Consider the following 25,231-nt stretch of genomic DNA (forward strand, 5'->3'; position numbering starts at 1 on the left):
TGAGGTCCTTCCCCACCTGCCACATCCCGTATTTGGGCAAGTCTGTGCGCCACTGTAAGGAATATGGCTCCCTTCGCAAAGGCAGACTCTCTCTCTGTCTGTCTCTCTCTCTCTCATTCTGTAGACGCGCTGTGTGTGTGTGCCACGTGCCTTTACAGCCCTTAGCGCGATGCCTGGGGAACGCGCCGCGAGGTGCCATTTCCCCCATTTCCTCGCGTCCCTTACGTAGCCCGGGAATCTGGGGGAGAAGACGACCGCGTCCGGTTAGGGGCAGAGATGCCCCGAACGAGCCGCCGGCGCCGGGATCACAGGAAGACTCCCCGCGCGGCGGAGCCCGGCCCCAGCGGCGCACGCCGGCCCGCCAGCCGGCAGGGCGCACCCGCGTTGGCCACCACTCGGCGCGGCCGAGGGCAGCCGGACCTCGGCGAGCCTCGTTCCCCAGGCGTCTTACGCAACAACTTCGCCTCCGTCATCTGCGCCCTAATTGCGCAGGGGGCGGTGTCTGCGCGCGGCGCTTTCTCTCCCGGCCGCGGGCCGTCGCGCTCCCGGGAGAGACGCGCGGGGGCATTGTCGCCGCCGCCTACGCAGCGCCCCCGCGGGGCTCCGGCCGGCCGACGGCCCCCCTCCCCGCGGCGGCCCGCCCCGAGCGCTGGCGGCTCGCCAGCGCCGCCCCCCCCCTCCCCACCCGCCCCCAGGAGGAGGGGTCCTCCCGGGGGTGTGCGGGGAGGGGCGGGCGGCGGTCCGCGCCACGCCCGCGGCCCCCCGGCCCGGTGCTGGGTGGGCAACAGGTAGCCGGGCCGCTGCGTGCTCGGGGAGACAAAAAGCGCCGCTGTGAGTGAGCGCGGATCGCCGGGGGGCGCAGGCAGCGGTGGGAGAGCTGGACGGCTGGGCGGGCCCCTCCCCAGCTCGGGCCACCCCCCCCTCCCCCCCGGGAGCGCCGGCCGTGGCGCAGCCCCGGAGCCGGGCGCGGGGCGCGGGTCCTCGCGGGCGCTCGGGCGGTGGCGGTGGCGCTGGCCCCGGCCCGGGGAGGGACGCGGGCGGCGGGGCGAGGGAGCGGGCACGGGGAGGGGAGGGGAGAGAAGAGGAGGGGAGGGGAGGGGGTGGGGGCGGGCCGGGAGGGGGCGGGGCCGCGGAGAACCCGCCCCCGCCGGCCGCGGCCATTGGCGGCGGGCCGGGGGCGGGTGCGGGCGCGGCGATTGGGGCCGCGGCCGCCCGTCACCGCGAGGCTGGCGGGCGGCGACGTAGCGCGGCGCTCGGAACTGACCTACTAACACACATCTCCCGGCGCGGCCACGGCGCCCGCGGACCCGGCGCGCCGCCCGCCTCCCGCGCCGCGCCCTCGCCGCCGCCCGCCCGCCGCCCCGGAGCCCCGGCCCGCGCCCCGCGCGCCCCGGGCCCCCCGCCCCCCCCGCGCTCCCGCCCGCCCCGCCGCCCGGGCGCTCGCCGTCCCGGGAGCAGGAACACGGTAAGCGCTCCGCCCACCGCCGGCCCGGCCCGGCGCCCCGCGCCCCGGCTCCCCAGCTCCCCGCCAGCTGCCGGGGGCGCGCGGCCCGGGCTGCGCGCAGGGCTGGCCGGCGGCGGCGAGTGTGCGCGGGGCGTTCATGACATAAACTTTTGCTGCTTTGCCGGGAGGGGACTCGCCACCTGAAGGTGGCCGCTTTGATTGCAGCGCCCTGGCGCCGGCACGTAGTCCGGGCCGGCTGGCTCTCCCCCCCGCGCCGCTGTTGCATAATGTCTCCTGATTTCAGGAAAATTGATGTTTTGGTGGAGAGGCGCGCCGGGGAGGCTGAGCCATCTCGAGCGGGGAGGGCAGCGCTCGCTGCCTCCTTTCTCGTCCCTTCTGCGGGGCTGGCGGCGGGGGTGTGTGCGGGGGGTGGGGGGGGGCGGAGGGGGGTGCCGAGTAAATGGGACGAGCCTTGATCGTCTTGCTGGGAAAGAGCGCAGCTCGCGTGAACCGTGACGGCATTCGGAGAATGCGTGCGCCGCGTCTGTTTGTGTCGGGGGCTGTGTCTGCACGGACGTCTTCCAGCCCGTTTGTCGTCAGCGTGTCTTACCAGCGCCCGAGAAGGTTGTAGGATTCGTCCTTGCCCGGATTGCATAATCTGCCCACGGTGAAATATTGGCTCGGGTTACGGGGCTGATGTGGGAATGTGCGCGTACGTGTGCGATGATTTGGAAATTGTGGCGCGGCGTTGGACAGGAGGTCGTTATTGGCACGTCCCGGATAAAGACGGAGATTTTGTACACACGCCTCCTACAAAACGCGAAGAACCCCTCGGGTTGTATTCTGATCTTGGATACTCCCGGGGTTTGCCCCGTAGGTGTTGCGAGCTATTATTTTTAAATCTGGGGCGAACCATTGTGGTCTTGACCTCCGTACCTCCGTGCTTTTAATGCGTTCCACTCCATCAGCCCTGTTTCTCACCTTATTGTCATTGCTTTTTCAGACACGACAAGACAGATCACATAATAGTTTCCTGGAAATGTTGCATTATGTAACTGTCGAATTTGCTGGCAGTCAGCATAGGAAGCGGGAGCTAATTACGTGATTTTATAATCTTGCTACAAAGAAAGTAGGACAATGTCAGCCTTTAAAATGTCACTGTCACAGTGTTTTTGTTTTTGTTTTTTTTTTTTTGAGGATATTTTAAACAGGAAAGTAGACAACCGGGTAAGGCATTGCGTTAGCTCCCGCCGCTGAATGTGTGTCTTTTGCCCTAAATGAAACAAGCGTTCTTCTAAATTTAGCCCTATCACATTTTAACAATTGTGGCCTTGCAATGCTATTTCTGGTGTTTTCTCCAGGGCTGTGTGCAAATACAAGTTCAAGGCCATTTGCTGTAGTTTCAACTTCACGCCTTCGGAGACCTTTGATAAGATTGTATTTTTAGGAAGGCATTTCGCCGAGCGCGGTGATTTGCTGGATGCTGGTTCCCATTTGTCTTTATAAAGGACACTTTAGGAAAGTGCTGTGTTCCCTGGGAACAGCAGGGGATGGCCAAGCGTCATCTCTGGCCCTGGCTTTTGTAAATAACAACAGCGAATGAGGTCACAAGTATTTATTTCACATCGTGGTTTTTTTTCCCCCCTCCAGACCAGATATGATTTATGGGAAACAGATATAGGTTAGTAGATTGCATTTTCGTGTAGATACCCTAGTTTTTATTCGAGTGAGGATATATGAATATATAATGTACCCAGATTTTAAATTTCCTCCGGCACTCTGATGTAGTGTAATTATGTGTGAATATATTTATATGGTGGTGTCTATGTCAGATTTTTTTTCCCTGACGTAACATTTAAATAATTAAAGAGCAGGGTTTGGGGTTTTTTTTTTGGGGGGGGGGCGCGTTACAGAGATTCATCCCCGGAATGAATCACATTACCCCAGATAATTGCAGTTGCTTTCCAAGAAGCTGATAGCGCTCCAGCACCCCACCCCCCACCCCCGCCCCGGTGTCAGACCCCGACCTACTTTGGAGGTTGGGCTGGGAGCCCCGGGCCTGCTGGGGACCGCGTAGCGCCACCTTCCGATCGCGACTTCCAGGGGCGCGCCCCTCCCGCCTGCGGGCCCGCGGGGGACCGGGGCTGGGGGCTAGGATGCGGGGGTGGCGCTTGGGAGCCTAGGGTCGGGACCCCGGAGCGCCCTAGGCGGCGCTTGGGCGGGAGCCGCTCCGCGGCCTGCGCGCCTCCGCGCCCCCTCCCCACATTCCTTTGTTCTGGCGAGGGGGTCCTGGCAGAGCCGAGGCCCCGCTGCGCCGCCCACCCGGTGGGGGCGGGTCCCGGTGAGGCGCCGCGCTGGGGGCGCGGGGGGACCTGGGCCGCGGAGTGCGGGTGCGCCCAGGCTTCGCCGGGCGGAGGGAGGGGAGCGGAGAGGAGCCGGGGAGGGTGGGGAGGGGAGCTGGGGAGGAGCGAGAGGCACCCGGGGCGAGGCGCGAGGAGAGGCCAGGCGGGCCACGGGGCAGCTCTGGCGGCCTGCCTCCTGCTCTTCCCCGGTGAGCTGCTGAGCACCGCGGACACCTTTGTTCCTGCAAGCTTCATTGTATTTTGGAGCCGGAGCCAAGTGCTTCTGGATTGGTGAAGTGAGAAAGACCGAGAAAACCTCCAAATGTCAACAGACCACAGGCACTGGGGGTGGGGGCGCTCCAGCATTGACGGTGGCGATGGGAAGGAGCGCCCCAGCTTGACTGTGGCTAGTCGAGTGGATGCATTTTTCTTTCTTTCTTTTTTTTTTTTTTTGAACCTTTACTTCTTGCGGTCAAAGGCTAGAGTAGAAAGAACTTGAATCCCCCGAGTTCAAAATAAAGTAGAAATCAAAACGCCCACGTAGACGCCGCTGTCCTACTGTAAGACTACAGTACTTTCATCCCGGCGTAGAGACTTCAAGAGAGTGAGCTCAACTGGTTCGCAGTGAATCCACGACCACATCACAGGTGTTCGCCGGCAGTCCACTCCGTTGGAAAGTTTCTTCTGTGGGGTCACGTGCCGCATCCCTGCCCCCAGTCGGTTTCTCTCCTGAGCTCCAAGGCCGCTGTCAATCGGTCGGGGCCAGCTTTGGCAAAGCGCTAAGAGCGCAGGCCCCGAAGAGCCGGGTCCAAGCCCCAACCTGTGGTTCGGGAAGTGCTGGGATCTCCACTGGCGTCCCCGGTAAACCGAGCACACACAACCTGTCCAGCTGGGTAGTTGTGAGGAGCACAGCTTTCCTCGTGTAGTTGACCAGAAACCGGGTTGCTTTGTTTTTTAATAAAGATACTCACCTTGATTTTTTTCCTCTGCCTAAGTCTCTGTCCAGTGATAGTAAGGATGGAAGTTTGAGTTAAGCCTGTAAGTGAAGATCCTTCTTGGAATATGTTTTTGTTCTAATAACCGCCCGCCCCCACCCTCACCCCCCCCCCCCACCAAAACTGTGCCATTGCGTTCCAGGGTGATTTAAGTTTGAAGGGAGTTCTTGACGTACTGTACAACCACCCAAGTCACTGGGTTAATATTTTGGGGAAGTGTTAGAAGGAACACAGGGGTGCGATGGGGGGAGGGCAGGAATGATGTAAAGAGTGCCACACAGCGCGGCCTTTTCCAGTTCCCGTCACCTCTCTGTGACGGTTTTCCTTGGCCTGGATCGTCCACTTGCGAACTCGTATGGTCCGAGACCAGCCGCGGCTCGTGGGACCCCACAGATGACACGTCTGGGAAGGACTGGGTGCAGCCTCGGTGGTTGGAAACTGAGGCCGTGCTCCGTGAAGCCAGTCACGTTCAGCCCTTTTGATTAATTAAGAGAAGATTTCGTCCGATCGACATGGGGCAGTGCTTCCCTAAGAATCACGAGAGGCTGACACAGCCTGGCACTCATCACCCTCGTTGCCTCGATGCTGCTCATTCTTCAGAAATGAAATTAAGAGCATCCTCCCTAGACCCTAGTCCTGCGTGTGCCTGGCCACTGTGCTGTGTTCCGTCACCGTCCCCATTTTGTAGGTGAGGGACTGGAGGCACAGAGACCGACCACCGGCCCAAAAACGGGCTGTCTCTCCCCCTCCCCAGAGCATGAGTACAAGCTCACTGCAGCTTTTGAAACAATTTCCTTTTCTGTGTTAAGGGCTTATCTTTGCGAAGGGCAATTATAACATCGGTGTGATGCAACAACCTGAAAATTAAAAACCCTTTGTTAGAGCGCTTACCCGTGTTGAGCAACTGCCTGACTCACCAGCCCAGTGGATATTTCTAGTTGACCTTGCCTTGGTCCGTAGTCAGTTCCGAGACGTGAACGTGATGGGAGCATGGAATGGAAAAGGTGCAGTCATATTGCCTCGGCTTTATTTTTACCCGAGCTAAAATCACACATACTTCATTATTTCCATTGTAATCCAGATGACAGTGATGCTGTGAGGAGTTGTTTATTTTTAATTTGTATTGAGGGAATGAGAGCAACTTGGGATTCGGTTCAAAATATGACAGAAACAATGTAATTGAAGTTTCCTTTGATATGCATTTCTGGGTTTTGTAAGGTATGCCAGTATTTCACAGCATTAACACATTGTTTGATATCCTGTTATTTTCCTAAATTATATTTGAGTTGATTCTTATCCAGATCGGACTCGTGGAGAATGTCGAAAGATGTTGACCTTTGATCACAGACATTACATAAGAGCTTTTCAGTTTCAAAATGAATCTGTATTACCACTACCCCCAATTACCTCTCAAATTTCTTTGCAAATACTTTTCCTGTAGTTAAAAAAAAATACTGCTTCAAAAAAATTGCTGTTTTTCATACGGTTTTAATTAGAGAGCTTAGGCTTGTTTTTATGATAAAGTTTAGTAGGGATTTTCTAGATGCCATTCATAATAATCTGTTTTGAGGACTCAGTTTCTTTGGAGTCAGAATGATCTTTGTATTATAAGGCTCTTGGTTATCAGAACACGGTGTCTTTTATCAGTTAACTCTTAAAAAGAATCCGAAACTGCAATTAAATAGCCTTCAGGTAAACACTGAAACACTTAAAAAAAAAAAAATCTGCCCTATCCATACGTTTGTAATCATCTTGCCCACTGTCAAAGAAAGTGAAATTAAATAGAAGAAATCGACAAGTCAAGCTGAGGAGACCTTCAGTGTGATCCCAGACATTCAAGAACTTTCTCTGCTATCATTATTCATCCCGCACGTGCTCTGCGGTGGCGTGCCCGTGGCAGAATTTCCTATAAGGGGGTTACCTCGCGATTGCCGATTGCTGGTGTCCCTTAGGATTTCAGATTACTCGTCAGACCCATCCATTATCTTTGGAAGTATCAAGGAAATGAATGTCCCCCTTTCGAAGTGACTGCGGCTTTTGAAAAATGTTCTACCATTCCACTCCCTGCCCTCCCCCACCCCACCCCCCAGATTCCTCTCCCTCTTCAGTGAGAGCCTTTGGTCTGTATTTCCCCAGGCCATTCGGTTGTTTGTACATGTTAGCATCTCTGCACACGGTCTTCGGAGTATTTCTATTGTGCGCTAAGCTACAAACACGTCTTCTTTTATAAGAGTGTCATGCTGTACTATTTCATATTTCAGCTCTGCTATCACAAAATGCAGCACTGTCCTATTTATTCAGATTAAATCTGATTTTTAAGTAGTCCTTTATTGAGGATGAGAGAGCAAGCAACTTGAAATATTTCCACGTATGGTAAAAACTCGTAAACTCCATCAGGTTTTGACACATTTATTTACAGAGGCGCCCAAATAGAAAAAGTAGGTTAATTTGTTGCTATGATAGGACAGATTTTGGCAAAGTGTGAGAATCACTTTATGTGTGTGCCTGTATCTGGGTCAAGTACACACTTCTCTCTAATGTTAGGGTTCAAGCCTGTGTTACTAGAGACAGAATTGTATTATTGAATGGGAGGCACTTCATTGGCAATTAGAAAGGCTTAACATAGTTTTATTAAAAAAAAAAAAAAAAAAGCGATGCGGTGCCTGGGTGGCTCAATCCGTTGAGCATCCGACTTCAGCTGAGGTCATGATCTCGCAGTTTGTGAGTTCGAGCCCCGCGTCCTGCTCTGTGCTGACAGCTCAGAGCCTGGAGCCTGCTTTGGATTCTGTGTCTCCCTCTCTCTCTGCCCCTCTCCTGCTTATACTCTGTTTTTTTCTCTCTCTCTGTCTCTCAAGAATAAATAAACATTAAAAAATAATTAAAAGTAAATAAATATCTTTTTAAAAAAAGTCTTTGGGGAGCCTGGGTGGTTCAGTTAGTAGAGCATACAACTCTTGATCTCAGGGTCCTGAGATCCCATGTTGGTTATGGAGATTACTTTACAAAAAAAAAAAAAAAAAAAAAAAGCCTTTTGTTTTCAGCCGGATTAGCAAATCCCCTTGCAAGTTCAATGCCTCCTGAGTTCTCCCTGCCCGCCCCCCCCCCAGCCCTGTGATTGCATGTGTGTATTCTTTTCCTGTTCTATCTCTGCTCTTAAGTACTGGATTTTATTCTTGGCCAGGGAAAGAAGTAAAGCATTTTATTGAAACAATCATGTCCTGGACTCTATCCCACCCACAGCAAGAAATGAAGGTTAACGTGTTGCTAGTTTTAACAGTTTAAAGGGCTGTGAATTGGTTAGCTTTATTCATTTACTTTTTCACTGAAATGGCACTCATCTTAAAAACAAGCAGCTGTCTGCTTCGTGGAGAGACCATTTACAATTTAACATGAAATAATTTTTTTCTTTAATGTCATCTCGGCTACAACTCTGAGGGAGTACATGGCACATCCAGAGAGTGCAGGAAAATGAGGTAATTCTATAAAAAATGCTTCCGAAATGGGGAGCCCATTAAATAGTATTTCATCTTGCATTGACAGAATTTTTAAGTCAAGATGTTTAATGCAAGCAGTTTGCAGTAAGACTTCCCCTTTAAAGAGATCATTAATGACAAAATGTGTCACGGTTGATCGTAGTGGCCACACTACTGTTAAGATTTTAGATGCTTGAAACAAAATTTTCCTTCTTGTTTTGTAAAGAGCTTGAATTGTCAACCATGATTTTCCTTTTCTTTTTCTAAGTCTATGTATTCATTTTGAGAGAGAGAAAGAGAGTGGGGGAGAGGGGCAGAAAGAGAGGGAGAGAGAACCCCAAGCAGGCTCTGCGAGGTCAGAAGTGCCTGCTCGACGCAGTGCTCGATCCCACACACTGGAAGATCATTGACCTGAGCTCGACACGGGGCTCGATCCCACACACTGGGAGATCATTGACCTGAGCCCGACGCGGGGCTCGATCCCACGCACTGGGAGATCATTGACCTGAGCCTGACGCGGGGCTCGATCCCACGCACTGGGAGATCATTGACCTGAGCCCGACGCGGGGCTCGATCCCACGCACTGGGAGATCATTGACCTGAGCCCGACGCGGGGCTCGATCCCACGCACTGGGAGATCATCGACCAGAGCTGAAATCAAGAGTTGGATGCTTACCGGACAGAGCCCCCAGGCGTCCCATCTATGATTTTTCTGACAGGTGCGCTGGGGACCAGGGAAGGTACAGGTCTGTCATGGTAAACATGGGTGACGATGTCACTCCTTGAGGAAGCATGAGGTGCAGAACTTCATGTTGGGAACTTTTATTCTTTTGGAGAATTTCTTCAACCAGACTTTCGTCTTAATTTAAAACAACGTTTAGGTCACCTGACTGGAACAGACGTTGAAACTCTGCGTTCACAAAACAGAACTCCCGCCCATAGTGGATAGTGTGATGTTAAGAAGCCTTAACTAGAGACGGCATGTCCGTCCCAGGGATGGGACGGTGTGTGTCAACTGCAATGCGGCGTCTCCTGCCCTTCAGTGTCCCTTTTCACTCGTGTTTTCATGCAGCAGCCCGATTACCCGGTGGGTGTGTTGAAGCTGACCGCTCCGGGCATGCGAGTGTCACAGAACCGGCAGCTGGGGGCAGTCACTAGAGAAAGCAAATCGAGGCGCACGCTCGTGGTGGTCTGAAAACACGATGCAGAGGCCAAGTCGGTGTTCAGTCAGTCCTGAGGGAAAACAGTGGAGGTTGAAATGAAACCATTAGCTGAGCATGTGTGCTGATGTGCTAGAAGGCTCATAGTCGAGCATCCTTTACACTCATCATCCAGGGGCGTAAAGACAGTCTAAGGCCTGCCTCTGCCCTTCAGTGCTGTGTGACCTTGGGAAAGTCACTCAGTCTCTCTGTGTTCTAACTATGCGCCTCCCCTCCACGTTGAAAACGGACACACTTTGGTTTAGTACCAAAAAAACCCCCAAAACAAAAAACCTCATAGGCGACAATGCCCCTACTATAATTTTTCTTTTTCCCTATGATAGCCTATAGGAAGGCCAGGAGATTAACCTTTTAGCAGAGATGAAAGTTTAGAATGTTTTCTCAATTCGTGAAATACTCTCCAGATAGGAAACAACTCCAAAGAAGCTGGAGAAAAGTTCCCGGGGGTACCTTTGTTGTCTTAAAGGAAGTTCTGGCAGCATCTAATAGTGGCTTTCTGCCCCCAACGTAACTCAGCAAACGGGTGTGTATGACTCAAGAGTGGGAGTGACGCAGAAAAGGAACCGTAGGTGCACAGAGCGGTCCCGTGCAGGTGTCGGAGAGGGTGCTGGTGGGGGAAAAGGACCCGCATCTGGGCTGAGCCCTGCTACTTAATAGCTGTGGGACACTGGGCAAGTCACTTAACTTCTCTGAGCCTTTGTTTTCTCTTCTGAAAATGGTCATTGTGAGGGTAACAGAAATATGAGAGGCTCCTGGTGCCTGCTGCGTAGTTTAGTCGGTGGCACCTGTCACAGTGGCTCGTGTTATCACCACCGTACCAAGAAAAAAAGCGGGCTAGAAATAATGTGCTGTGTGCACCAGGCCCCCCGCGGTCACGGCACCCCTCGAGCACGCCTCCTTCAGCCCTGTGATCTCTGGTCTGGCTCCCTCGGGAGATGAGGAGCTCCTTGACTCTTGAGAGTTTGTATTTCCCCTCCCTCCAGTCTGGCTCCGTGCCTGGTCCACACAGTTGGTGCTCCGTGTGTGCCGAATAAATCAGTTAATGAAAAAGAGAAGCTCTCTGGGAATAAGTAAGATGTCTTTTTTTTTTAGGATTTACATAATCATCTTCGGTGAAAAAAAAAAAAAAACATGAGAAAGTTGTTTAGATACAAAACTTTCTTAGACAAGGCAGGTGAGTGACTGTCAATCAAATGTTGGACACCTATACATTCACTTTGTTGCTAGGATACAAAGGTACTACTTCGGACCCTGAAAAATTTTGCAGAGGATTTGGACACATAAAACAAACCTGTATTGAGATACGGTATACAACATCAGCACCTCTGTCTGCATCATCTCACACTTACTAAAAAAATTTTTTTAATGTATACTTTGAGAGGGAGAGAGAGAGAGAGAGAGAGCGAGCGAGCATGAGTGGGGGAGGGGCAGAGAGAGAGGGAGGCACAGAATCCGAAGCAGGCTCCGGGCTCCAAGCTGTCAGCACAGAGCCCCAGAGCTTGAACTCACAAGCCCCGAGATCATGACCTGAGCTGGAGTCGGACACTTAACCGACTGAGCCACCCAGGCACCCCGGCGTTTTCTCACACTTATGATCAACTCTTTCCAACACTGCAAGGTTATTCGGTAAAAAATACTGCAGAAAGTACTCTAAGGTAGCAGGTGGTCATTTGCCAATGGAGTCAGGGAGACAATTTATACTTGCAGATGAGGGGAGATGCCCAGATTCTAGTACACGTAGTACAACTCAAACCGGAAGAAGATTAAGTATAAAGAAATGAGCGTTTCTGTAGGTGTTGAACGTGCCGACAAAGTTGTAGAGATGACATCAAGCACGTAGACGGTGAGAAGCCAGGGGTGAAAGAGAAGTTAAGACAAGGCGGGGGGGGGGGGGTACTTGCGTTAAACGGAGGTGGGACAGTGTCCTTCGCACAGTGAGGGCTGCCTGCCCCACTCACCCACACTCATGGCATGGGCAGCCTTTGGACCAGGAGGCTGAAAACGTCCCAACCCACTGGAAGATTGGAAACAATGAAATAAGGACAAGTTTAGGAAGAGTAACGAAGACAGAAAGGTGTGGCATTTCAAAAGCTTAGCTGTGAAAACTCATCGGGAGGCACATGTAAAAGGAATGTGACTCTTTAAAAAACAACAACAACAACAACAAAGGACACATTTTAAAATGCATGGGAAAGGGGCACCTGGGGGCGGGGCTCAGTCGGTTGAGCATCCGACTTCCATTCAGGTCATGATCTCCTGGTCCATGAGTTCAAGTCCCATGTGGGTCTCTGTGCTGACAGCTGGGAGCCTGGAGCCTGCTTCAGATTCTGTGTCTCTCTCTCTCTGCCCCTCCCCTGCTCACACCCTGTCTCTCTCTCAAAAATAAATAATAAACATTAAAAGAAAACTTTTTTAAATGCACAGAGAGAGTGAGTCTCCAGTGGAAAAAAGATATCCTTGAAAGGAACTATATCATGGCTCAAAACAAAACAAAACACCAGTAGGACCTGAGGATCCGGTGGCGATTTGAAGGGCTCCCCAGAAAAGATCGATGCACTTGTCCGCTGCTGCTGGAACTCTGACTCTTTGCCTCCACACTTGGTAGAGACCTAACCGAGCTGGGGATCAGAAGTCTCTCGTAGCAGGGAAGAGCCCACCCAGTATGTAGAAGAAACGTGGGTTTTCACATCAGAAGATGAAACCTGAGCGGAACTACAGAAAGCAGTGTTGTTCTGCGAAGAGATAACCAGAAAAGATTTCCCTTTCTACGACATCCCTGCCCACTGCGCACACTCCGTGCCTTTGTTCCCTGCTAACGCCGTATTATCAAAAACAAACAGAAACCTGGTATTCTTAATCACGGGTTTCACTACATCGCAACCGATCGTTTGCATGTTGGCTCAGTTTGATGGACAAAAAAAAAAATAAATAAATAAAATAAAATGAAAAAAAAAACCAAAAAACAAAACATGGCAGTAAACCTTCTTTATGATCCTGAAATCATTACATCATTTCTTCTGTTCCTTCTGGAAAAGACACAAGAAGCTGGCAGGCTTTTCCAGCTGATAGAATTAGACTTCATTTCATTAGTCATCACAATACTATGTACAAGAAAGAGAGAGTGACGTAAGCAAGAACAGTCAGGGTTTTTAATGTGGCAAGGGAGCGTGCCATACAGATAGTGCTGAATGAACGGTTGTCTCTCCATATCTCCTTTATGAAAGTATTGCCTACTGGGAAATTAGGCAGAGAAGCCCCGTCTAGAAACACAGATCCAAAAACCACCACAAAAAGATTGTTACTGGAACCTAGTATGGGTTTATTACCTCATGTCAAGCCAAATTCAGATTACAAATATCTCATCAGTGGAAAAGGAAGCCAGCTGATGGTTCTATTTTTGAGGGTTTATTTTTTTTCATATATTTTGTTTGAAACTCATTAGTAAAATGGAAAGAAATTCTTTCCACAATTATATTCTCTAGGTTTAAAATAACTTCAAGTTTCAGGAATGCACTGTACTTAAAAAAAAAAAAAAAAAACCCTTTGAATAGTAACTTTATTTTTGTCCCAAACTACTGTCTAAATGAAATCTATTGTGGCAGACTTTTCGGGACCAAAAATAAAAAAAAAGCACTTAGGATGCTTCAATCTAAAGTGGAGGTTTGACGAATCAATTCGAAGGAACCAGAAAAAAAGAACATATCTATCTAATGGTGGAGCGCAGATGTACCAGGAGAGGTGGCTTCGTTGGGAAGAATCCTGGGCCACCTGGCCCAATGAGCTGTGGACAGGAGCCCAGCAGGCAGTCAGGGGTGCGTCCCCGTTGAGAGTCAGGTCGAAACAACTTCAAGTCAGTCGGTTTGGGTGGCTTCTGTTTTCATTTTCCCGGAAACAAATTTGGCACCCGTTATATATTTTGTTCCGTGTGATTGCAGAATTTGTTTCCGGATATCGGAGCTCACCTGGGAAGGTTCCTTGGAAGAAAGAGGTGGTCTTGCTTGCCTTGCGGTGATAATAGAGATGTCATCTTAAATTATTCAGGAGCACCAAAAACTTAACCCCCCCAGAGGCCATCTGTCCTTCTCTCCTGGGAGGCCCCATGTCTGCGCGCCGGCCCCACACTTCCGCTGCTGAAACAGCCTGCCTCTGTTTCTCCCTGGGCACGCGCGTTGCTGCACCCTTCTTCCTGGGCCACGTGGCACTCTGCTGAGAGGTCCCAGGGAGCGGGGGGACCTGTCCTGTACTACTTACCTATTTCCTTTTCTGGATGGCAGACTCTTTGAAGGAAAGAGCTGTGTCTTTTTTTTTTTAATATTTATTTTTGAGAGAGAGAGACGGAGTATGAGCGAGGGAGGGGCAGAGAGAGAGAGAGGGAGGCACAGAATCCGAAGCGGGCTCCAGGCCCCCGAGCCGTCAGCACGGAGCCCGACGCGGGGCTCGAACCCGCGAACCGCGAGATCGTGACCCGAGCCGAAGTCGGGCGCCCAACCGACTGGGCCCCCAGGCGCCCCGGGAGAGAGCTGGGTCTGGCGCAGAGCCGTGGGCCCTGCGTGCGTAGCGCGGTTCCCGGTGCGCGGTGGGCGATAAGCATTTGCCAGACGGGTGACTCTTCCTTCGCTGTGTTGCAGGTCGCCCCGGGGACAGAGCGCCGAGCCGGAGAGACCCGTCTCGCCCCGCGGACCAGAAGGAGGAAGCCTGTTGATGGCTCTTCCGCCGCCGCTGTCAGAGCGCAGGTGGTGAGTCGCGGGGAATCGCTCGCGCGGGATTCGGATGCAGCTGAGGAAGATGCAGACCGTGAAGAAGGAGCAGGCGTCCCTGGACGCCGGCAGCGGCGCGGACAAGATGACGGTGCTCGGCCCGGCCCTGGCCGACGTCTCCGAGGAGCTGACGGCCGGCGAGGAGCTGCTGCTGGGCGAGGGCAGCGTGGGGAAGAGCAAGTCCTCGGCGTGCCGGCGGAAGCGGGAGTTCATCCCCGACGACAAGAAGGACGCCATGTACTGGGAAAAGCGGCGGAAGAACAACGAAGCGGCCAAGCGCTCCCGGGAGAAGCGGCGGCTCAACGACCTGGTCCTGGAGAACAAGCTGATCGCGCTGGGCGAGGAGAACGCCACCCTGAAGGCCGAGCTGCTCTCCCTCAAGCTGAAGTTTGGCTTGATCAGCTCTGCGGCGTACGCCCAGGAGATCCAGAAGCTCAGCCATTCCACGGCTGTGTACTTTCAAGACTACCAGGCGGCCAAGTCCAGCGCCGGCCCCTTCGCGGACGAGCACGAGCCCGCGATGGTGACGAGCGGCTGCATCTCGGTCATCAAGCACTCCCCGCAGGCCTCCCTGTCCGACGTCTCCGAGGTGTCCTCGCTGGAACACGCGCAGGACGGGGCCGCGCGGGGTGGCTGCGGGAGCCCCGACGGCAAGTTCCAGGCCATCAAGCAAGAGCCGGTGGAGCTGGAGAGCTACGCCAGGGAGCCTGGCGACGAGCGGGGCGCCTACCGGGCCTCCCTGTACCGGAACCTCATGGGGACCGCCTTCCCCGGCTACTCCCACTCCCCGCCTCTGCTGCAGGCCGCCCGGTCCTCCAGCAACTCCCCCAGGACGTCGGAGACCGAGGACGGCGCGGTGGGGAAGTCCTCGGATGGAGAAGACGAGCAGCAGGTCCCCAAGGGCCCCATCCACTCTCCCGTGGAGCTTCAGCGCGTGCACGCCACCGTGGTGAAAGTTCCGGAAGTGAACTCCTCGGCCTTGCCGCACAAGCTTCGCATCAAAGCCAAAGCCATGCAGATCAAAGTCGAAGCCTTCGATCACGAGTTTGAGGCCACGCAAAAGCCGTCCTCGCCCGTGGACGGGACGCCGAAGAGGCATTTCGAACTGGAGAAGCATAGCGCCCCGACTATGGTACACTCTTCCCTCCCCCCTTTCTCAGTGCAGGTGACTAACATCCAGGATTGGTCTCTCAAATCGGAACACTGGCATCAAAAAGAACTGAACGGCAAAACTCAGAACAGCTTCAAAACGGGAGTTGTAGAAATGAAGGACGGCGGTTACCAAGTCTCTGACCCGGAGAATTTGTTTCTGAAGCAGGGGATGATAGCAAACTTGTCTGCAGAGGTGGTGTCACTGAAGAGACTCATAGCCACACACCAGATCTCCGCCTCGGACTCGGGGTAGACTACTACTGAAACGCTCTGGGTGTTTAGAAAGCCGTCATTTGCAATAGAGGAGTACGTTTTGTATTAGGCGGGAGTTTCACTGGACCCGTGATGTCATTCCACTGTATGTGTCCACATGCTGTCTGCTGGGTGTCTTTCTGTGCACAGGTTATTACGGAGATTAGATTGTGTTATCACTCTGCCTTGTGTATAGTCAAATAGTCTGTCGCAAAGGCTGTACATATTGAACATTATTTTTGTTGTTCTGTTATAAAGTGTGTCAGTTACCAGTTTCAATAAAGGATTGGTGACAAAGACAAAGACAGAGCTTCTGCTCCCTTGCACTTGACTTTATGGAAAAGAGAAGGCAACTCAAGTTGCAGGAGTGGGTATGAAAATCCTCCTCATTTTACTCACTGGGGGGCAGGGCGGGGGTTTCTCCCCTGACTTGGGGAAAACCGGCATGTGTGTTCAGCGCGCACTTTGTTTTTCTTCTAGTTTGGCCCAGGCGATCATAAGTTTGGAAACTTTCCAAGGAGAGGGAAGCAGTAACAATTTTCTCGCATTTGAGACTAATTTACTAAATTACTCCCCATTATCTATTTTTCTTCAAGCTTACATTTTCTCCCTCTCTGTGTTGTTTTTTTTTTTTTTTAGTAGAAAAATCCCAAGTTGGCTGGCATCAGGCTATCAGCCTCCTGGGTCATCTCCTTTTTGACACATTCATGTGGAGAGTTGAGTCACTGACCCACCTTATTAATTAAAGGTTCTTTTGAAAGAGGGTGTGAAGATTAAGGATGAAGTCACTTCTGTGTGATTCTAAATCTTAACAGTTCTAGAGCACAATAGACTAGGGGTTAAGCTCGTGAAATCCCATTTTTACGTAGTTGCCAGAATTCCAGAGAATACATCAGTTGTCCTATTTCAGCATGTGTAGCCTAAGTATATACAATGACTTGATATTTTTATGGTTTGCCAGCGAGGAATATAAATAGTAGCCTCTAACGTAGAAGGCCAGAAGGAAGCGTCATTCTGAGAAAATTGATGATAAGAGCATTACTGATGAATTGTCCAGGATCCGCAGTCGCCTGTAGAAGTAAGTGCGGACCAGATGTCTGCTGTTGTGCGGTGGGACTGGTCTCTGGGGGTGGGGTGGGGGGGGCATGAGGGGCTGGGCGGATGCCGGTCAAACCCGGCTTTCTCCAAAGCTACTGTCCTCACGAAAGCCCTCTGCAGACCCAGCTCATTCCACACTGACCTCCTTCCGGTTCTGCATGGGTGGAGGGGCCTGAGGCATCACAGAGCATGTGCGGAGTGACTTAACCCTCATTCTGCAGGGAGGGGCCCGGCCAGCATCCGTGCTAGCAGCCGTTTTGGCTGCCTGGTTTGAGTAAAAGCTGCCTCCCTTAGGTTCTTAAAAGTGGCCCTTTGGGGGCGCCTGGAGTGCCCAGTCGATGAAGCGTCCGACTTTGGCTCAGGTCATGATGTGGCGGTCTGTGAGTTCGAGCCCCGCGTCGGGCTCTGTGAGCCCGACAGCTCGGAGCCTGGAGCCTGCTTTGGATTCTGGGTCTCCCTCTCTCTCTGCCCCTCCCCCGTTCACACTCTGTGTCTCGCTCTCAAAAATAAACATTAAAACAAAAGTGGCCCTTTGAATTATAGGCAATGCTAATAACGCACATACATGCTATCCACACTGTCCTTTTGGCCGCAGAGACCAGTTTTCTCTCTTAAATGCCCTGGCTCTTAGAGGAGGGTGGTTGCTTAGAGGATTAGCCCTTGGCCTTGTGTCTTCATATTTTATCCGTGGCTGGGTGAGGCCCAGAGGCAAGCCCATCTCATTTCCAGAGCACACAAGAGCACTAAAATATTACGTGGCTCTTGGGATCCCAAAGCACCTGACAGCCGGGAACGGGTGAAATGAACCTAACGTGGATTACAATAGGGATAAAGTGTAAAGTCAGATTCCCATGTTAAATGAAAACACAAGTAATGCCGTCCACGTTCACAGTTGGGAGAAAAGCAATACAATAAATGCATATTGTGGGGAGAGGGGGGAAGCTTTGGTTCCCTCCAGCTTATGAAGTCAGCTCCCAGGGGATGTTGGGTTGTGTCCATACAAACGGTGTCCAGGCATGAAGACAATGGTCGTGTCACACCTGGGTGGATGTCGCTAGGGGTGGCAGGAGTAAACACTCCAGAGGCACCTAGCGGATGTGGCCAATCTCAAGGCCACAGAGTAGAAGGTATTAAGAAACCCTGAGAAACTGCCCCGAAAAGAGGTGAGCCTTCTACAGTGTGTGGTACTACAAGGGGATTAAGAACAAGCAGATGATCGCAAGAAAGGTCAATCTGGTGGCTCAGTCCGCAGGGCGTGCGACTCTTGATCTGCGGGGTCGTGAGTTTGAGCCCTGTGATGGGGGTACAGTTTACTTAAATAGACAGAAAACAACATATATATTTAAAAAGGAAAGGTAAACTCGAGTCATTTCAAGGAAGGAGGAGGCATTTGTGAGAAGCAAAGGGGCCTGCCTGAGGCCGTAGCATCTTCTGGGTGAATTGCTCCTGTCAGTTGTCATGGAGAATACTTGGATTTAAACACGGAGGCCTTCTTCCTCCGTCATTTTGCCTTATGATTTCAAGCGTCTAAGATATGGATGGGACGATGTCTAGAATGTTAAAGAATGGTAGGGGCACGCAGTCTGTTAAGTGTCCGACTTCGGCTCAGGTCACGATCTCACGGTTCGTGGGTTCGAGCCCCGCCTTAGACTCTGTGCTGACAGCTCAGAGCCTGGAGCCCTCTTCGGACTCTGTGTCTTCCTCCCTCTCCGCCCCTCTGCCACTTGCACCGTGTCCCTCTCTCTCTCCCACCCAAAAATAAATAAATGTTAAAAAAAAATTAAAAAAAAAAAAAAAGAATGTCAGAAACAAGGAGTTCCACACTCACTAGGAACCAAAGAAACCGAGCGTGTTTGCACTTCGGTTTCATGGCGTGTGGCGTGGGAACTTCCCACTCCCGAAGTTCCAAAAAATGATACAAAATGCTTATACACCGAATAAATCTTTAATGGTTCTCCAAAAGCAAGGATGGGAAGGCTCGGACCACCGTAGTTCCTAACAATTCCCAGAAAGATGGTTATCGGGTAGGGCTGGATGGGGAGGAGGCTGTGGGAGTCTCCACCACAGCCACCAGGCATAGGACAGGGACGGGAGCCTGTTGGCCAGCCCGGGGCAACGTGGTCCCGTGACCACCCGCTGCCGAAAGATGGGGAAGGGCAGGAGCGTGGAGGCGCGGGGTGAGGTGAAGATTTGAGGGAGGTCGGGATGAATCTGGGAGGGATGCGTGGCTGGTCTCTAAAGGCAGCAGAGGCGGCCTGTGGGAGGCCGGAGTATTCTGCCTGAACTCCGGGGAATCGTTTTGCCTCAGGAATGCGGCGGGACACGGCTGCACTCTCCAGTGAGCGCACGGGCACGGGCTTCGCGGTGCTCTGGGCTTCTGCCCAGTGCCACTCACAGTGGCTACGCCTTGCGGAGCTCTTCCTCCGTCCATGATACAAATGTAAAGTTACTGCGCTGTATTAGCGTTCCCCAGAGAAACGGAAGCATGGTATAGGAGGATATTTATACATAGAGATATACGGAGGGAGACTGAGATTTATTAAGAGTAATTGCCTCATGCAATTATGGGGGCTGACAAGTCCCACAATCTGTTTGCAAAATGGAGGCCCAGAGAAGTCAAGCCAGTTGTATGACTCAGTCCACGTCTGAAGGCTGGAGGACCAGGTGAGCCAGGGGTGTTTACCCAGTGAGATGTGGTGTCCCAGCCCTGGCAGTCAGGCAGAGGGGGAATTCTCCCTTCCTCCACCTTTTTGTTCTATTCACACCCTTGCCGGATCGGACGAGGCCCACCACGCTGGGGAGGGCATCGGCCTCTCTCGGTCCTCTGATTCAAATGCTAACCGTGCCCCGAAATGTCCTCACAGACACGCCCAGAAACACGCTCCATCTGAGCATCCCGTGGCCAGCCAAGCTGACACATGAAAGTAACCATCACACCGGCCCAAGCTCACTGAGCCGGCAGGCGGGGGCAGGGATGTGATGTCCGAAAGCCCTGCTGCTAACCACAGTGTACCCCCGCCTTAACTAGAGGTGCCTCGCAAGGCAGAACTCAGAGAGGAAGGGGAAGAAGCACAGTAAGTATTTTGTCCCCTTCTTTTGGGCCTGATTGCCTCGTGTCTCATGTTGGGTCTGTTCATGTTGGTTTTTCTGCTGCAGAGTGAGCACTTAAAACCCACGTCGGGTCGCGTCGCTCGCCCTCAGTAGACCCTCCCGTTAATAAATAATAACGGCCAGACTCCCTTGCCTGGAACTTGAGGCGCTCATCATTTTAGCGGACACCAAATTTGCAGACACCCCTCCTTTCTTCACCTGTGAGTTCCGAACCGGGGGCTGCAACCACAAGGGAGCGTGGTGCGAACTTGACAGAGACTAGCCACGCGCTGTCTGTGCACGTGTGGCTGTGGCTCGGTGAACATTTAACCTTATGTAGGTTTCTGCTCACGGTGTAGAATGGGTCTTCCTGTAGGACACAGTCAAAGCCGTACGAAGCCACAGCTTTGTACCACTGACGTCTGCTGTTTTCCCTGGAGCCCCGGTGTCCCATGAGGAAGCTTTCAGGGACCCATGGGAGGCCGGGGGAGGGGAAGAGGCAGCTGCTGGTAGTCAGCGCCCTGCTCCTCTTTCTCTTGGTTTCGGGCTTTTCTGCCCGTCCTCACTCTGTGAATATATCCTCCCTCCCCCCGACCTGGGTGTTCTTCTCCCTTTGAATTTCTACCGCGTGTACCTGCCCGGCCTCAGCCACGTGCTGTCTTGTACTATTTGTCTTTCCTCCGGCGGAAACAGGTGGTCGCCATTCAAGTAGCGTTATTCGAAGTAAGTTCTGATACAAGAACATTAGAACAAAGTTTTCAGGACAACCGTTTTGCAGATCAAAATGCATCTGTTCCGTATTACTGGTGTCCCTCGGTCTTTCAATCCAAAAGTTAGTTTTCGTGGTGTATGCCTAAAACACATGCACTCTTGTAAGTCGATCACGTCTCAATTTAAAAAATAAATTTTGTTTTGAAAACATAAAGATAAAACTCTGTCCTCTGAAATTGTACCCTTTAAGGACAGCTAAGAATAACTTGAGTAACCCGACCGGGCTCTGAAAATGCAAAACAAAATGGTCCTAGTTTTTTTAGACCAGAGAGTTGCAACTTTTGCTAGTTTATCCCACAGTTACTAGCTTTTAAAAAAATGGGTCCATCCATCCGTTTATCTTCTCATCCACCCATCAGTCCTGAGAGAGAGAGAGAGAGAGAGAGAGAGAGAGAGAGAGAGGATGCATATACTAAAGTCATTTAAAACATTAAACATTAGTAAAGGTTAATATCTCATTTTTGGAAAAATAAATATCAAAAGAATTTCCAATATTGTTCTCGTATCGCAGAGGATAATATTGTAAATATCCTGGGCATTAGGATCCCACTTATGACCACAGCTCTGTGTGAGGGGCTCAGAGGCTGTGGGGTAATAGCTCTTTGTACATTTGATGAACTGATTGGGAGCCTTTTTTTTTTTTTTAAGTTTATTTATTTTTGACAAAGAGCAGGGGATGGGCAGACAGAGAGAGAATCCCAGGCAGGCTCTGCATCGTCAGTGTGGAGCCCGATGTGGGGCTCGGACCCACAGACTGTGAGATCATGATCTGAGCCAAAATCAAGAGTCAGGCTTAACAGACTGAGCCACCCAAGCGCCCCAGAAATCTCTTTTTTAAATTTTATGAAAGGTGTATTTTAGGACCTCAGCTCAAAGCTCTTAGATGTTTCTGAATTTTAAAGATACATCCATGTCCTTAAATTTATTCTTCCCCCTATCTCTTTTCACCAGCCTGGAATCGAGTAGGTGATACAGCATTATTGATATTTTCCAGTTCTGAACTATTTTGCACACCTCTACTATATTGGCATGGAGCCTGGGTTTCCTAAGGTGTCTAAAGACTCGCCTCTTAGAAAAGCGGGCAGGAGAGTCACAGGTTGGCTTGCGTGCCTTCCAGCGGTCAGGGAAAGCTTACCCTGCACACCACCCAGCAAAGTCTAACGACACAGGAAGCTGGGCTCCGAACCCATGAGGACCTGTGCTTATTCCAGGAACCAGACACCCCTGTATGGGATATAAGACCCCCTTTTAAAGGCAGTAAGTCCTCTGAGGGCTGGTGTTCAAATAGGCTTTGGGGAAACCATCACCTGTTAAAGTTTTTGTGGGGAACATCTCTGGATCAGTCTTTTAAGGAATACCATCTGGCCTCTGAACTTAGAGCTTCTTTAAAATTACTACTGACCCCGAAGTCATTCTAGTTTGCTATTTTCCGCTTTGGGTTCCAGCTTGAATGAATCCTGTCCAATATTTTTACGGTATTCATTTGTAAGATTCACCAATTGCTACCATTCACTATGTCTTGGGCTTCCAATGGAATAAAAACATTATTTAAAAAATTAAAAAAAAATTTTAATGTTTATTTTTGAGAGAGAGAGGGAGACAGAGCGCTAGATGGGGAGGGGCAGAGAGAGGGAGACGCAGTGTCCGAAGCAGGCTTCAGGCTCCAGGCTCTGAGCTGTCAGCACCGAGCCCCACACAGGGCCAGAACCCACGAACCATGAGATCACGACCTGATGCTTAACCAATTGAGCCACCCAGGCGCACCTAAAAATATTATTTTAAAAGGTACGCTTCTGAACTTCTTATCCCCTTTTATGAATGTTTCCTAATGAATCCTCATTAAGCCATTAAAGTAAGTATGATAATTTATTATTACGTATTTGTTTTTCTATAAAATGAGAACAGCTTGTCTGTAATGGTCACAGAAGCTTCCAGAACATCTGCTTTGAAGTTAACTTCCAAAGGCCTCGTGTGGAACAATCTGTTCTCTGCGTACGGGACTCAATCATTGCTCGAGTCCCTGAGAAGCGATGGCAGGAAATCAACTCCTGCTGGTTCGATTTGCACTATTTTTAAGCCATTTTATTTTTGGCAGTAGATACTCTGTTTCTTGACACATACTAGTTACTTAGAAGAATTCCACCAATATTCCATGTCTATACTAAGACTAAAGGTTAAGTCGGGAAGAGATACCCAGAGTAAATTCGAAGAGAGCAGCCACAAAAACACGGGAGTTGTGAATGTTTGAGGCGTCCCGAATTTTGAATCTTTGAGGTGTTCTTGTGATTTGAGGCGCTCCTGAGATGAGTCAGAGGATCGGAAAGCCAAGTTGGAGTAATCTTGCACAACCCGTAGGATCTGTATCCGCCGAGCTTTTGCTGTGTGATTCACTGTAGGAGCATCTCGCTTCCCGCCAATTTCACATGCGGGTTTCCGGTTAACTTTTATTTTATTTATTTATTTACTTTTAAATTTTTTAACATTTATTCATTTTCGAGAGACAGAGCATGAGTGGGGAAGGTACGGAGAGAGAGGATGACACAGAATCTGAAGCAGGCTCCAGGCTCTGTGCTGTCAGCACAGAGCCGGATGCGGGGCTTGAACTCCGAGTGGCGAGATCATGACCTGAGCGGAAGTCAGATGCTCAACCGACTGAGCCACCCAGGCGCCCCTCCGGTTAGCTTTTAAAAATACAGATGGGATCCAAGCCAGTCTTCTGGTTTCTTGCTGCGTAGACTCAGCTTTGCTAGTCAAGGTGTGGTCTGAGCTCCAGCGCTGAGAACCTGACACAGAGGCTTCTAGAAACACAGAATCTCAGGCCCCGCCCAGAATTAGAATTAGTTTCCATATCTGTAAGGCGAGAATACCTGACTTACCTCACTTCACTGAATTATCCTGCTGATGAAGAGGAGAGAATTATGGAAGAACTTTGGAAAGTTAAGGCTGAAACACCAAACAAAGGCTTAGGTGTAACTGAGTGCTCACAGGCGTGAAGACGTACCCGAGCTGAATGCTTAGAAACGGAGAGCAGAATGGTGGCTGTCAGGGGCCGCGGGTGGGATAGGCAGGAAGAGTCTGGAAACAGGACACGCACTCCAGCTCTGAGATGCATGAGGTCTGAGGATCTGATATAAATCACGATGACTACAGATGATGACAGTGTAGAGCTGAAATTGGCTGTGACAGGAGAGCTTACAGGGTCTCCCCAAACAAAAGGGAAACGTGTGAGGTGAAGGATATGATAACTCATTGGGGGATCCTCTCCCAACGTGCACATACATCACATCATCACATCATGCACTTCACGTCATGGTTTTGCCAGTGACGCCTCAATAAGACGGGAGGAGAAGGAAGAAAAAGGGCATAGCGTATAGAGTATCAGGCGACTGTGTTAGCATGTTAAGGTGGCCACCACAAAGCACCACAGCCCAGCAGCTTAAACCACAGACACTTATTTTTCTTAGTTCTGGACACTGGAAGTTCGAGGTCAAGGTTGGTTTCTCCTTGGGGGCACCCGGGTGGCTCAGTCGGTTGAATACCTGACTTAGGCACAGGTCATGATTTCACGGCTTGTGGGTTCGAGCCCGGTGTCAGGCTCTGTGCTCAGAGCCTGGAGCCTGCTTCGGTTTCTGTGTCTCCCTCTCTCTCTGCCTCTGCAAAGAGCCTGCCTCCTCTCTGAGGTACGGGGGGTTAGGGCTTCCACACATACATCTTGAAAGGACACAATTCAGCCCATAAGTGACTCATGTAACTTAGCATAGTAAGTAGTTGGTGGAGTTTTTATAAAGCAAAAGTACCTCCTTCATGGTTTATCCACTCCACAAATGTGGCCAATTGTTAGGGTTTCCAGTGCTTTCCAACAGTCAGTCACTTCAGAAATGCAGGCACCATTAAACTGACAATGGCGAACCAAGGCGCATCACCCCTGGTAAGTGGGAATTGACTCCAATGCACCTCAAATAGATAAAGATGGGTCTACGGTATTTTTCAAGTTATAAAAATATAAAAGGAACATAGTATAGAAGTATAGAAAGAAAACTTTAAAGTTTCCACTTCTGGAACCCTCTTGCACTGTTGGTGGGAATGCAAATTGGTGCAGCCGCTCTGGAAAGCAGCGTGGAGGTTCCTCAGAAAATTAAAAATAGACCTACGCTACAACCCAGCAATAGCACTGCTAGGAATTGACCCAAGGGATACAGGAGTACTGATGCATAGGGGCACTTGGACCCCAATGTTTAGAGCAGCACTCTCAACAATAGCCAAATTGTGGAAAGAGCCTAAATGTCCATCAACTGATGAATGGATAAAGAAATTGTGGTTTATATACACAATGGAGTACTACGTGGCAATGAGAAAGAATGAAATCTGGCCTTTTGTAGCAGCGTGGATGGAACTGGAGAGTGTGATGCTAAGTGAAATAAGCCATACAGAGAAAGACAGATACCATATGGTTTCACTCTTATGTGGATCCTGAGAAACTTAACAGAATCCCATGGGGGAGGGGAAGGAAAAAAAAAAAAAAGAGGTTAGAGTGGGAGAGAGCCAAAGCATAAGAGAGTGTTAAAAACTGAGAACAAACTGAGGGTTGATGGGGGGTGGGAGGGAGGGGAGGGTGGGTGATGGGTACTGAGGAGGGC

The 25,231-nt window shown here is 50.9% G+C and overlaps 1 protein-coding gene and 1 long non-coding RNA gene across 4 annotated transcripts in view; one reads left to right on the forward strand and one right to left on the reverse strand.

The window, feature by feature from the left end:
* The first annotated feature begins 693 nt into the window (after positions 1 to 693).
* On the forward strand, positions 694 to 15,940 carry NFIL3 (nuclear factor, interleukin 3 regulated). 3 transcript variants are annotated; one of them, XM_053205353.1, is made up of 2 exons: positions 694 to 831; positions 14,103 to 15,940. In XM_053205353.1, the coding sequence occupies exon 2, from the start codon at positions 14,245 to 14,247 to the stop codon at positions 15,634 to 15,636; it is 1,392 nt and encodes a 463-aa protein (XP_053061328.1). In that variant the 5' UTR covers positions 694 to 831; positions 14,103 to 14,244; the 3' UTR covers positions 15,637 to 15,940. The 3 variants fall into 3 exon arrangements, with proteins under 3 accessions (XP_053061328.1, XP_053061329.1, XP_026896981.1); XM_053205354.1 differs by lacking the exon at positions 694 to 831 and adding an exon at positions 1,880 to 2,111; XM_027041180.2 differs by lacking the exon at positions 694 to 831 and adding an exon at positions 1,880 to 2,068.
* LOC113594265 (uncharacterized) overlaps positions 7,175 to 25,231 on the reverse strand; it is a 48,849-nt gene continuing 30,792 nt past the window's right edge. Inside the window, exon 4 of the long non-coding RNA XR_003414619.2 lies at positions 7,175 to 9,487. This is a non-coding gene — a long non-coding RNA (uncharacterized LOC113594265). The remainder of the gene's footprint in view (positions 9,488 to 25,231) is intronic.

The sequence above is a fragment of the Acinonyx jubatus genome, chromosome D4 (genome assembly GCF_027475565.1).
Source record: "Acinonyx jubatus isolate Ajub_Pintada_27869175 chromosome D4, VMU_Ajub_asm_v1.0, whole genome shotgun sequence".
Classification (NCBI taxonomy): domain Eukaryota; kingdom Metazoa; phylum Chordata; class Mammalia; order Carnivora; family Felidae; genus Acinonyx; species Acinonyx jubatus.

Coding starts and splice junctions, on each gene's coding strand:
- NFIL3 (XM_053205353.1), top strand. CDS start 14,245: ATGCAGCTGAGGAAGATGCAGACCGTGAAGAAGGAGCAGGCGTCCCTG.